This window comes from Patiria miniata, unplaced genomic scaffold (genome assembly GCF_015706575.1).
Source record: "Patiria miniata isolate m_02_andy unplaced genomic scaffold, ASM1570657v1 HiC_scaffold_7, whole genome shotgun sequence".
Classification (NCBI taxonomy): Eukaryota; Metazoa; Echinodermata; class Asteroidea; order Valvatida; family Asterinidae; genus Patiria; species Patiria miniata.
This window is the reverse complement of record NW_024037074.1, coordinates 38,914,148-38,928,504: the sequence shown is the minus strand read 5'-3', so window position 1 is coordinate 38,928,504 and position 14,357 is coordinate 38,914,148. Positions and strand designations below refer to the sequence as shown.

Genomic DNA, 14,357 nt, shown 5'->3' with positions numbered 1-14,357 from the left:
CAATGGGACACTGACTGGGTGCACAATATTTTGAAAGTTTAACAAAGAAACTAACTGGAGCAGGGTTCGAACCTGTAACCTCTGTAGTGTACCAGTAAACATCTGTTTGAGTTGCCCGACTTACCTAAATTTTCTCCACCCCAGACGTCCATCATCATGTCGTACTTGCCGGACTCTTCAAACCACTGTTTGGAGATTGCAAATAATCCCCCAGCTATCATTGGAGTTCTGAAACAGAGAAAAGGCCCCAGGTTACAAAGTTGATATGATGGAAATGTTTCTGTTGGTACATCTTTAAGCCCGACTTGCGGGAGCCAGCCGACCGGGCACGCTTGGTGTTCGAGTGGTAAGATGTCTGCACTAGTAAGCAGGAGGTCGTGGGTTCGAGTCCCACCAGAGTGATTTTTTTTTCTGACAATCACCCAGGAGAAACAATGAGTATACAGTGTTTATAAAAATACGTCGGTGAAGGACAAAACCAAGTATTGCAGGAGCGAAAAAGATTGATGGCCCATTGTTGCAATACGAAATTGGGAGGGTAGGCTCCAGACATTATAAGGTTGCAATATTCTTTTTCTTCAGCACTCTGTTCCTTGTTGAATAAGACAAAAAATCCACAGGGAGATGGCTTCATGCTAATGGCATAGCTAGTCGGTCCCACCATGAAGTGGCATATCGTGTGCACGAAGTCCATAAAAGATATGTCACTTTTTTGTGCACCTGACCGAAATTGGCTATAGATGATTTATAATGCCAAGGCCAATCAACGTGAGGGTTAAACAAAATGAAAAAGAAAAAGGAGGGCAAGGCATCTACAGAGAGGAAAATTAGTTGCGATTGTGAAGCACTTGAAGTGGGACTTGCTTGATATTCCTTCACCAACATATTATTATTTGGAGCTCACCAACTTATTTCTGAATTGCTTGGTTTACTGAGCACTGGAAAGGTACTGTAGAGATTGTCAACTTGAGTTTACTTTAATAATATAGTCTTATCGATGTAAATATCCTAATGGCAGGATAGTATATCAAAAATAGATATAATTGCATTCTCTCTGAGTGATCCTAAATTCACAGAAAGCCAGGTGCAGTCATATTTTTTTTGTTCTTTTGCGGCAGAGTTTTCTGTAAAAATGATGTTTCCGTCTTGACTCAATTTAAATCTCATTTGAATTTCAATGCCTGTGTGTAATCGCTGGTGCTTACTCCATCAATCGGCTGAAAAGCTTCAAAGCATTCAGTATTCCATGGATAGCTGTAAAAATAGGTTCTTTTAGTAAACATACATGCATAACTTTTGATAGCAAGGATCAATTTCAGTAATTGTTTTGTTCATATGATTTGGAGAACATGCATGTTTAATACACGCTTTATTGGTGTATCAAATTTAATTGCTTTTTAAGGGAGAAAAAATTAATCCTGAACATATATGACTTGAAGCTATGCATGGCAGATGAGATAAAGTAGAAAGATTGCGGGTAACACCATGTGGAAAGTAATCTCTTCTTGGAAGGAGTGTGGTTCTAAAAAAGAACGAGTTGGTTGAATGTAGAACTTGACATTTCGGACAGTGTGCTCAGGACGGACAGAGCACACTGTCCGAAACGTCAAGTTCTACACTCAACCAATCGGTTCTTTTCAGAACCACACTTCTTCCAAGAAGAGATTACTTTCCACATTACCCGCCGATCCTTCTACTTTACTTAATCCTGGCCACTTTCTTTTTCACTCGACCTGTTGTTAAGAATAAAATCTGGTATCTCAGTTCTGGCAACTTTTGACCAATAAGGGTTGTAGTCAAGTTCTCAACAGTCACTCCGAGTCTAAACTTGTTCAGGTAGTAAAAAGCTATTCAAATGATCTGTGATAAAGGTGATCCTTTGTCTGGAGTTTGACTTGTGATTGACTTGTGATTGTCTTGTGATTGTCTTGTGATTGCACACCTAAAGTTTTCACTTGTGATTGACCTTTGATTAACTTGTGATTTCACTTGTGTTTTCACTTGTGATTGACTTGTGACTGACTTGTGATTGCACAACTTAAGTTTGTATTTTCACTTGTGATTGACCTGTGATTTCACTTGTGATTTCAATTGTGATTTTACTTGTTTCGCTTGTGTTTTCAATTGTGATGGACTTATGATATCACTTGTGATACCCTTGTGATTTCACTTGTGAATGACTTGTGATTGTTTAAAATGAAGTTTAGAAACAGGTGTTATATTGTTTTTATTCTTTAAAGTTTCATAACTGTGCAAATTTTTCCTTAAAAAAAAAAAAATGGATATACATGTCGCGTTTTGGAAATATACTCTTCATACATGTATGTAAAATGGCAAATGGATTTTGGGGATAATAAAGTTTTCGGTGTATTGTACTGTATTGCATTGATGAATCCATTGAGCCATAAGGTGCTGGGTGGTTAGGGGCAATACAGGGAGTAACAAGCAGGCAAGGGGGGGGGCGGTACAGGGACTTATGTTAAACACTGGACCCACCTAATTGGTGCAATGGGATTAGATCTTCTACTGGCTCGTTCCGTGGGCGTCATGTAATCCCATTTGAAGACCAGATTCCAGTCAAAGCCACCCTTCAGGTCTGCAGAGGCTGCCACATATTGGAAGTTGTCCATGTTAATGACGTCGATGATGGGACTGACGACCGCTTTATAATTCTGTAAGAATCAAGAGACAAATCAAAAAATAACACCTGCTCTTGGAAAACATCAAATTAATTATTTTTTATGTTTGTACAAATCAAAGCTTACGGATTAAAGCCAGAAATGTGCAAAATGGTGAAAAATTACATATACCATATTTTTTACTTTTAAATTGCCAAAGTATTTGTGGGAAATCTAAGCTGAGGGACATGGCTTAAACCGGTAATCTATTTTTGTTTAATATTGCAACTGGGGTGGAAATTAATATCTTTGTTTGTTCAGTTCTCCATTTCTGAACACCTGCTTCACAATGTATGCAGTGGCGCACCCAAGGGGGAGGGGGGCCCCCTCGGGGGGCTCGAGCCCTACCCAAGAGGTTATCAATTATTTTGGTCCATTTTTTTTCAGTGGCACGATTTGACTGTGGTGATGTGGACTATTTTCACGTAGTATAATAGGGGTGTAAATTGCGCCACCAACGTCAAAATAGTCCCCCCCCCCCCAAAAAAAATATTATTTTCTGCGGCCAAATATGTTGGGCAAGATTTTTTGACAAAAAATCAAACTTCTTTAAAAAATTTGAAAAAAGAATGTGTGAGCCCCCCCCCCCCCCTCCCCCCAGCCAAATCCTTGGTGCGCTTCTGAATTGTATGCTCAAAATTCTAATTAGCCAAAAATGTTGGGCAAGATTTTTTGAAAAAATTCAAACTTCTAAAAAATTTGGGAAAAAACCCAAATTGGTATTCCAACTGCACATATGCGTAACAAGATTCAACTGTTTTTAATGCCAAAAAATGTGCAAATAAATGCACATGAGTCAATGGGGGACGTGGTAACCAAATCTGCATTGTAATTTTTCAGGCAATTAAAATGTCGATGGAAACTTTCGTGGGTTCATAAAACACCTAAAACACTTTGCTGTCTAACCTTTTTTTGAAATTTTGTGCTCACAATTTCTTTAGTTTTGCCGGTACCCGCTATTTTTTTACCGAACTGGCATATTGGCTGGTCAAAATGCAAATATCCAACAGGCTAAGTAACTTAATTAATTTCATACGACTTATGCAAATGTATTTTCTAATAAACTTTTAATACATCTTTTTGAATAAAGGGACAGACAATTTCTTAAGATGCAATCAATGGTGGTGGTCTTGAATTTTGTTTTTAGTTCTTCTCAGCATTTTCTTAAGCTCCCATCCAAATTCTGTGTACATTTAAGTGTTATGCATCATCTGGGTCCAATTTCATAGCACTGCTTAACAGTAAGCAGAAAAGTTGTGCTTCCTATAGCAGAAAATCCTGCTGCTGCTTAAGCACTATTTCATGCTAATGGTTGCGCGCGCATGGAGATTTCTATTGTTGCGTTACTGATTTAAGTAAAGTTTTCTTCTGCTAAGGTTAAGCGTGCTTTTGCTGTGATTACTGCTTAACGGTCCTTATGAAATAGATGGAGGCTCAGTAAGCACAAAGTTGGCTGTTAAGCAGCGCTATGAAATTAGGCCCAGAAAGGACACCCATCATCAAAAGCTTATGTTTGAACATTTCAATCATACTTTTTATGTGGCACAGGAATGTAATACTTGTCTCCAGCGACATACATGCACATGTACCTGTCCAAATTTCATTTCATTATGGCAGGGCTCTCCACGGCAAAGCAATAAAAACTGATTTCGACACAAAACTCCCAAGGCAATCTTTCCATAAAATGGTCCAGGGCAAGAACTAAATTGACTTTTTCTTATCTGGAGGGGGGTAATAAGACACAAGCCCTGCTTCGTGTGTAACAGATCTCTATCAGCCGGAAATAGGAAATGAGGCTTTTAAAGATGCACAGTAGTTTTTATCGATTGTGGAACACTTCAAAAATTTTATCAAATTTGAAGAGAGCCTGATAGCCTGTGCCCTCATGTGCATAATGCTTGTTATTATCCGTCGGAAGAAAACGCAACAAGAAAAGCTCCAAATATTGTAAATCCTATACGACCCCCAAAGTAGGGACGTTTACATGTTGAAATGTTTTAAATGTTTAAACAAAGATAATTCTACATCCGTTAACAAATTTTCCAAAACGTTTGAACGAAACAAAAATTATTAAAAAGGGACAGGCTTTGTTAATGCGATCTTCCTTTGAGTTAAACATACCATACATAACACAAATATTTATCGATATTTTTAGACCTATTTAATCTACAAAACCTTAGAAGCACTGCAGAGCTTGATTACATTCAGGGTACACGTAGTTATGTTTTTATATTTTTAATAACTGCCCGCTAATTATTATGTCAAGCATTGCTGATTTATCATGTCACTCACGTCGGTCTACGACTGCGGACATAGTGGGCTGGCGTCAGCCTTTGAGAAATGGCTAAATGTTTAAAACGTTTAAACGTTTAAACGTTTAATAAAATAGTTACAAAATGTTAACAAAATCAAAACGGAAAGTCACATCCATATTGTTGTTATTCAATATCTTCTGATGACTGTGCTTTTCATTAGAGCAACTCAACAAATCATATAAGTCGTAATTTTGAATTTGATCTCAATAATGCTCCGTAAAAAGCTTTTACAGAAACTTAAGAAATTGTAATTAATCATCTGGAGTAGTTTTTGTAATTTCACGGTGCTATGCGTTAGACCGGACTCCAGAGCTGAATTTTTAATGCATGGTTAGGCACAAAGTCCTCCTTTGTATGCACACACTTAGTCTCCGACAGCCTTCAAGTTCTTTCTGTAGTATCATCACACACTTAAGTGTAGTTGGAAAAACCTACTACTTGAAAAGCCAATAAAGGGACTGGATGACTGTACAATGTCAATGAACAGGGGACATGGGCACAGGCAGTGAATGACCAAGGTAAAGGAGTTGATTCTTAAAACAAGATGCATATTAAGATATCAACATGCACCTGCATGTCATGTCCAACAGTTACTTTCCTTGTTTAGAATCTGAATCTTCTTAAACATTGTTGTAGTTCGAGCCCATCACAAGTCAATCACAAGTCAAGTTAGAAGTAAATCCCAAGTCCAGTCACAAGTAACAGTTAATGAACAATAACAAGGGAATGCCTTTGTCAAAGCTCATTTGAATAACTTGTGAGTTGAATTGGGACTGGAGGACTTGTGATGGACTTGCAGGGACTTGTGATAGACTTGTGATGGACTTGTGAGGACTTGTGATGGACTTGTGATGGACTTGTGATGGACTTATGAGGACTTGTGATGGACTTGTAATGGACTTGTGAGGACTTGCAGGGACTTGTGAGGGACTTGTGGGGACGTGTGATGGACTTGTGAGGACTTGTGATTGACTTGTGAGGACTTTTGATGGACTTGTGAGGACTTGTGATGGACTTGTGAGGACTTGTGATGGACTTGTGAGGACTTGCAGGGACTTGTGAGGGACTTGTGAGGGACTTGTGAGGACTTGTGATGGACTTGTGAGGAGTTGCAGGGACTTGTGAGGAGTTGCAGGGACTTGTGATGGACTTGCAGGGACTTGTGATGGACTTTTGAGGACTTGTGAGGACTTGTGATGGACTTGTGAGGACTTGTGATGGACTTGTGATGGACTTGCAGGGACTTGTGATGGACTTGTAAGGACTTGTGGGGACTTGTGATGGACTTGTGGGGACGTGTTATGGACTCGACTACAACACTGCCCTTTAATGAATCCATCACCGTACACATAACCAGTGGCACATTCCTTGTACATTATTTGTCTAGGAATATCAAACTCCATGCCAAGTAAAGAGGCAGGTCTCTGCTTTTCTCAATCCTACACAATATCTGGTAGATGTTAGAGGACCTGGGAGGTACATGTATAAAGTGTAACTTTTGAAATACAACAGGTACAAGCATGCTGCAGTATCACTAGTATTGAAAGGCACTGCCACAAAAGTGATCCAAATCGGACTCCAAAATAATTTTTTCAACTACGCAGTTAGGGTATAAATCAACACCTGATTAAGACATATATTAAATCATAATACTGAACTAAATCAAGATGTTTCCAATCCTAATATTTTTCCTAATTGGTAAAAGGAACATACAACTGACAATATCTTTTCATAATCTACTTTCATTCGGGAGGAAATGAAAAAGAAAATAGAGAACCCTTACATCATTGTGTTGGTGTTAGCAATAATATTTGTCCTGCATTACTATCGACTACAGAGCACAAAGTAAACTTGCAAGTTTTGTTTAGCCAAGTATTCCAAATCACATAGGTTTTATGCATGAATGAAACATAGTTAAAGAGAAAGTATTTCCCAACTGAAAGTGAAATGAACTTCCAAAATGAGGAAACCAATTAAATATTTTATATACCAACTAAGCATTTTCTTCTATAAAGTGACATCAGCTGACATCTGATTCAGTATTTGAGGAATGAGTTCTTAAGTCATTAATAAATAATAGTAAACAAACCAATCAACATCAGATTTTTATCAAAATGCTTGGCTACACCACCTTTTTCCCAGTCAAAGGCTAGTACCAGTACAACATTTTCTTGCAATGAATCCACCCTCGACCTCAATTCTCCCAATCTAAAGCTTCCACTGCCACACCCTCAATTTGAAGTCCCAACACCAACCTCATTTCCTCACTAACCTCATCTCGCCCACCCTCAACCTCATCTTCCGCTCCCTCAACCTCAATTCTCCCAATCTAAAATGCCACTGCCACACCCTCAATTTTAAGTCATCGCCCCAACCTCATTGTTCTACCTCTACCTCAACTCCCCACTCTCAACTCCCCACTCTCAACTCCCCACCCTCAACTTTAATTCCCCCAACCTCAATATATGCTTTTACTCCCACACCCTGAACTTGAACTAGCCCAACTTAATCACAAACTCCGCAACCATAAACTCCCCTACCCTCGATTGCAATTCCCCCTTCTACATTTATATCTTCCTCATTCGACACTTTCAACTTCAACTCAACTCTCCTTAATCTGGAGTTCCCCAACCCTCTCAACTCTTCACCTCAACTTTCCTAGCCTTCAACATCAACTCCTCGTCTGAGCCGGTAGAACTTTGATTTCCATAATCCCTCACCACAACAAGAAAGTCTGAAGTCTAAACAAAACAACACTACAACACCAAGAGAATGTTATCTCCAAATTGACTTGTATAACATCCCCGGGGTGCTCACTTCGCCGTCCAAAAGAGACTGTGATTTCAATCCCATTAGAAGTTTTTGATAACTTAAAACATGAACACGTGGGAGTATTTTGCAAGTTTTGAAACTGAAGACATATTTTGCCCCGTTCTTCTGGGACGGACCTCTGGGGAAATCAACCGGAGATTTCAAAAGGCCATTAATGACGAATCCACACTTACCTCTTGTATTCTCTTCAGCAAGGGCTGTAGCCAGTTCTCGTTGCATTCGCAGTGACTGTCTAAAAAGGTTAGGACAGAGCTGGAGGCTGCATCAGCACCTTTTATTCTGGACCGAATCAAGCCTGATGTAAAGTAAAAAAGAAGAATATAAAAGTTTACACATGTAAAAGAAAGATGTAGTAAACTTTTAGGGGTTTGTGTACGTACATGTATCTCAAGAGTAACACTGAGTAACATTCCTCAAATACTTGAAAAGTAACTAAAGATAGTAATGAACATCTATTTTGTTTTTCGCAGCAGAAAATTATGACCCTGCATACTGAAAATGTATTACACAGGAAATGTATTATACAAATCATTGATAAATTGTGTCAGGCGGCTAAAAAACAAGAACACTCTTTGAAAAAAATGAAATTAATGAATTTTAAAATTTGTTTTTACTTTGACAAATGTCCTGCTCAGGACCGAAACATCAGGCCCTCTATAGTTGGTGATTTGTATATTTCAGGTCAATCCAGTCAGCAAGCAGTTTGTAGCATTTTTATTAATTTTCATACTTTTTAAATTTTGAACAGTTTTGGATTTTAAAAACTTCTACCAAAAAATTATTGTTGGACCTGGTTTTGCAGCATTGTGACAGATTCCGAAGTACTGTATTTTGAAGCCCCCATTATTGGGTACACAGTTCGGTATCTCGATGAAGCAGGCTTAGTCCAGGTCAAAGGTCATTCAGGATAAAATCACTGATGCCATGTTATGCGATGTTACACAAATGCCCATTCTACTTGTTAATAACGCCCGAGTGTTCAATTATCTCTAATGACCCGTGACCCATATCATTGTGCACATGTGCACTTTGAAACACCGAACCGGCTTACTGGGTATGTTAGTTTTCCTCACAGTATCATAACAAGCTGTGGCCAAGAAGTCAAAATTATCTGGTATAAAATAATCGAGTCCGATAAAAATCTAGATATAATTACCTTCCCTTCGTTCATTTCTGATCAGTCTTACTTTTTCGATGCCCAATAAAAGTTTCCCATCTTGTGCTGAAAGATAAAAGAAAGAGACAAATTCAAATTTGAAAACCTCAAAAATTAAAACACCACTAAGTGTAATGGTTTTGAAATTAGTTGGTTTTTTTCCCTGCAAAGTGGAGATACCATGCTTTTACATGTATCTCCTCTTGAACAAGACTCCAACTCAAGACTTCCCTCTCTTCTCTTCTTAAAGGATGTTATCAATTCTCTAAACAATTCAGAAGTCAGTCTTCCGGTAAAACCACAAGTCAGTCACTTCTCATAAACTTTATTTACCCTTCTTTAATAATTGACATAATTTCCAGCGCCTTGAGTACCTAATTGTTGGTAGATACGTGCGCTATATAAGACTCCATTATTATTATTATTATTACAAGTCAGGACATAAGTAACAGGGGATGAACAATTATCGGCAAAAGCTTTTGTCAAGTCACAGGTCGTTTGAGTAGCTTGTGAATTCACTTGAGATTGACAGACTTCTGATTACATTTCAAAGGCTTTTGAGAATGCCTTTAACTCTTGTACATTTCACTCAATTTTCAATCACCTTTTTTTTTGGGGGGGGGGGGATAAGTGGTGGGTTTAATATCCGAATATTTTAACGTTCGGTTTGAATTCCATTATTCGGTTTTGATTTTGGAAACTGGATGTTCGAAACCAACCTTTAACCCTTACTCTCTGAGGGTAGTTTACTGCATGTCAGTTGGTTATGCCAATGCCCTCCAGCTGCAGTTTATTGGCAGATAGTTTTATTTAACAGTGAAGGCTCCAATTGGCAGGAGTTGGAGGCCCTGGAGGGTGCCTGATACTGACCAGCTGGGGGCACTCACTTTGTTATCAGAGGACTCTCATTGTTCTCTGTGGCATGTATTGGAGTGCCTGTCCAGTTACTCTTGAAATGACATGGCAGATATTGGAGGGCCATGAAAAAAACATAGGAGATTTTCTTGAGGCACATATTGGCATGCGTTGGAGGGTCTAGTAGGGTAAGGGTTAAACAAATTAAGCCTTCAATTTTTTGTGTGACTCAGGCTAAAGAAAACAACTGGAACATCCCCAATGTGCTCCATGGTCTCTGACTGTAACTGCTTTCGCTTGCTAGTGATCTGGTTGGTTCATGGATAACCATTTTTTTCCCCGGCATTTCAGATTTGGAGGGCATTTCATGTGGGGATTTTGATGGATTCAGGACATGAAGCCTAGCGGAACTGCAGGATTTTGATGGATTCAGGATACCTCCATATTGAGCAGTTGGGGGCCTTTGATGGATTCAGGATCTCAACAGATTTACTCCCGGCTAACTGGTAGATTCTGATGGACTCACCGGCCACCAAAATTTGCTTGCATAGCAAAATTGATGGATTTTGGTGGATTCAGGATACTTTCCAGTAAATATACCCAAGGGGTTAGAGTTAATGTCGATAATAATGAACAGCGCCAGTCTCCATGGAACACAAACCATCAGTGCAGAACCACCTCTAGATGAAATGATACATTTTGCCTGTTTGTAAAACAAGACGACAAATTTCTAGCAGACACTCGCAATGCCAGATCAATCACCGAGGCTCAGTGAGTAACACCAGCAAAGTACACTGGCGCACGCTCGAGCTGCGACTCCGTCTACAGTTTGTTGCCTCCGGCTAGTAATTTATATCAGTCCGAGATGAGTGATGGAGCGGTACATGACGGTCAGCCAGTCAAGTGTTTGGGTTGGGTGTGCGTATCAAAAACACAGGCGCGAACCTGCAGGAACCTTCTGTACACGTGTGTACCAGGTATGCATGACAGAGGGGCCTACCGGTAGTAACCACACAGATATAATACACAGTATCATGCCCAGGGCGAGCAAAAATCTCGGGCCTATCGGGACACAGGACAGCAAACATGGATGCATTTTTGAGTACCATATTTTTGAATACCATATTTTTGTGGTAAAATGCACAATTTTGATATACATGTACATGTTGTCGCTCTCATCTTCCATATTGTTTGCGTAACATGTAGGTGCACAAGAGATGGAATCTTTTCCCCCAATTTGTTTATTTCTTTGTTTATTTCTTTGTTTGTTTGTCTTTGAAACAAGTACTTACAAATGAAATTCATTACAAATTATATTTACAGAAAGGGCATACATGTACATTAAAACTTTTTACGATCTGAAAAGATCCAAACTGCTTGTGCAACCTTAGGACTTACAATGTACATGTGTAATAATAATGAAACTCAACAAAGACAAAGACTTCCCTTGAATTTCCACTGGAAATTATCTATGTGTGATATAAGCAAAAGTCTAATGAAAAATCTATTTATACTTTTATTCATAGCAGTACATACATCTTTGGGATTAAGAAAAACAAAAAGTGTTTGGAATAAAAGTGTCCATGGACAGCAAAACTGAAACTTTTGGTAAATGTAGTTTCAGGAATTAATGTTGAAATTTCACATCGTTGTACAACAGAGAACTACAGTTCCTTAACCACAAACAAACAGACAAAATCAATAAAGGACAACGAACCAAGGACTGGTTCCAAGAAGAAAAGTAACATTGAAACTTTTGGTAAATCTAGTTTTAGAAATGTATGTTGAAATCTCACATCGTTGTACCTGCCCAACAGAGATAACTGCAGTTCCTTAGTCAAAAACAAACAGACAAAGTCAATATTGAGGACAATGAACCAAGGACTGGTTCCAAGAAGAAAAAATAACATTGAAACCCGAAACAACTGGGACGCTACTTACGTTCATCACTGTAATCATCAACTAATATGATTTCCTCTATCAGCTCAGGAGGGCTTTTTTTTAGAACACTGAAATGAGAAAAGAAGACATTCCAAAAATCATTGAAAATTCCATGAAAATGGATGTTCTTTTTATTTATTTCATTAATAATCACAATTGAAACTGAGAATTGATAAAAAACTCTCTGTTCATGGAAAAAGGCAGATGCACTCGAAAATAACTGTGTAGCTCCATTACGATAAACTATTACAATAAAAATCTAAACACAGAAACCATCACAGTTTCAATATTAACACAAATTAATGCAACCTTAGGACAATGTTTATAAACCAGTTGTACATTGTATACACTGTATTTTAAGGGAAGATACAACATTTGCAAACATCAAAAAAACAAAATGATCAAATTATCACAAAAATACCGATTGTTGGGGAATGACAGTCTAAAGCATCCTGTTAAATTGTGGCTCCCGGTGCGCTGACATTTTCAAGAAAAATTGTATTTTTCCAACGCTTGTCTGCCGACCAGCGTTGGAAAAAAAATTTGTTTTTTTCAAAAACTGCCCCTAATTTTTCAGTTTAGTTATTCCGCATTTTCTTTGCAATTGATTACACACCTATGAAGAGGTACAAGCCAAGCCTTATTCTCTGACCTTACAATCCCAAAAGTCTACAAATTGCTCCGTTTCATCTTAAATGGGGTCAGGGAACCAGACTACAGAAACGTTATTAGTTTTCTTGGTTTTTCCAGCATCTACGAACCAAAAACGTTACACAAGTCAGTTTAACAATATTTTCTATAACAAACTAATCCTCCAACTCCATTTATTTCTGAAAATTGCAGCAAAAGCAAATGTTGTATGTTCCCTTTAATAACTACATTTGCTGGACTGACTATGTCATTTGTTTAAGCTCCTTAATGTTAGTGCTGGGGCAGAAACTGAAAGAGAAAATAAATGAGGTAACCGTACCAATCGATCTACTGTATACAATCTACCGGTACTTACAATCTAATGCCATTAAAAAAAATTCAAAAGAATTACTGAGAAAAAAAACCAATATCTTTCAGTCAATTTCATATTTTTCCCAAAAGCCCCTGCATATAGTATGAATCTTTGAAGCAACAATTTCTACAAAATTGAGGTTTACGGAAATTCCCAAAATGGCAATAATGCCACAAAGGGATCATTCAGTTTTTAATCTATACATACAAAGCCCCCCAAAAATCAGTGGCTTGAAAATCCCGAAGAGATACTGTGTGAGTCAGCTTTTGACATTTTCTAAATGTCAAACGGCATGTTCGTGTTTACTTTGCCACTAAATGGGCTCAATGACTGACAGAAACTTTTCAGAGACATTCTGCCATATCCATAATGTAATTACAAAATGGAAAGGGTGGCTAATTGAACATTTAAGTGCACAAACGTGTTTTCATGGATACACGTTTCAGTATTATTATATGTGTGTTTTTTTAGTTTTTTTAAAGTTTTTTTGAGGGCATTAAATAATAACTGCATGCCGCATGCCACATGTACATGTAATGCATGTACCGGTACTGATATCGTCACCGTTTTCAGGCGCTGCATGCTTTCAGTTCGCGAAAACAGCATAATCAATCACTTCGGTTTCATTAACTGACACGCGGGTCTCCGCACACTTCGTACACTGTCCCATAATAGAATAATTTTGCTTTTCATGAACTGAAACGCAAGCATGTGGTAGAAATATAATTCAGAGAAAAACACTTTAAAAGGTTTGACACGAACTTACTCCATCTGTACATTTGTGGGCTTACACAAACATTTAATGAAAAAAATCTTTTAACTGGTGAAATTAAGACAGGTTTCAGTTCGTGAAACCGAAAATGTTCCGAATTGGCATGTAGTACTTGGGAGTCAGTTCGTGAACACCAAAATTACATGGTTCTGTAACTTACGCGCCCAAGCCAGGCTCTCACACACCACCGAGTATCAGTTTGTGGTGTCGGTGACGATATAAACAGAATAGAGCATTAAATTCTGAAGAAGAAAAAAGCCTGCAAATGTGGAGTGGGTGACAGTTGAAGTGACCAATGTTTTAGATATTTGTAAAAAAAAAATCATGAAAGAAATGGTATGCAATATTTAAAATCCTGGTCCACAGCAATCACGGGTTAACAGCTTTTGATCTCTGAACGTGTTGACTTGGACACCTAAAGCAACCCCTTCGCAACTTCCTGGATCCACCACTGAAATTGGAAACTGCACCTGTCCGTCTTGAATGTTGCCCAGTACCGTACTCAAGGCACTGAAGGCAGTGACAGCAGGTCGAATCATCGTCAGTCCCCAAGTTCAAAAATGGCAGAAATCTTATTGACAAAATCGATTGGCAAATTTTCCTGCTAAGCAAAAATCAGCTGGGAACCAGTCACACGCAATATCAATTGCATAGGATTTTGCCTGGTTACTGTTTCTGCTAAGCAAATATTTTATGTGCTTAGAAGATTTCTGCGCTTAACCGCTCACTGATATTGCGCTCACTACTCAGACCTCACTCTCAAACCCAAAATACTTATAAATAAATATTTTTCAAGATTGCAATG

The 14,357-nt window shown here is 38.4% G+C and overlaps 1 protein-coding gene across 1 annotated transcript in view; it reads right to left on the bottom strand.

Annotated features, from left to right (window-relative positions):
• Window positions 1-14,357, bottom strand: part of LOC119744582 (polypeptide N-acetylgalactosaminyltransferase 2-like) — a 92,188-nt gene that overhangs the window by 26,838 nt on the left and 50,993 nt on the right. The window contains exons 4-8 of the mRNA XM_038220578.1: window positions 11,778-11,845; window positions 8,982-9,047; window positions 7,999-8,120; window positions 2,497-2,672; window positions 125-228 (exon numbers count right to left, since the gene is read on the bottom strand). Of these exons, the coding sequence (XP_038076506.1) occupies window positions 125-228; window positions 2,497-2,672; window positions 7,999-8,120; window positions 8,982-9,047; window positions 11,778-11,845 (536 nt within the window). The remainder of the gene's footprint in view (window positions 1-124; window positions 229-2,496; window positions 2,673-7,998; window positions 8,121-8,981; window positions 9,048-11,777; window positions 11,846-14,357) is intronic.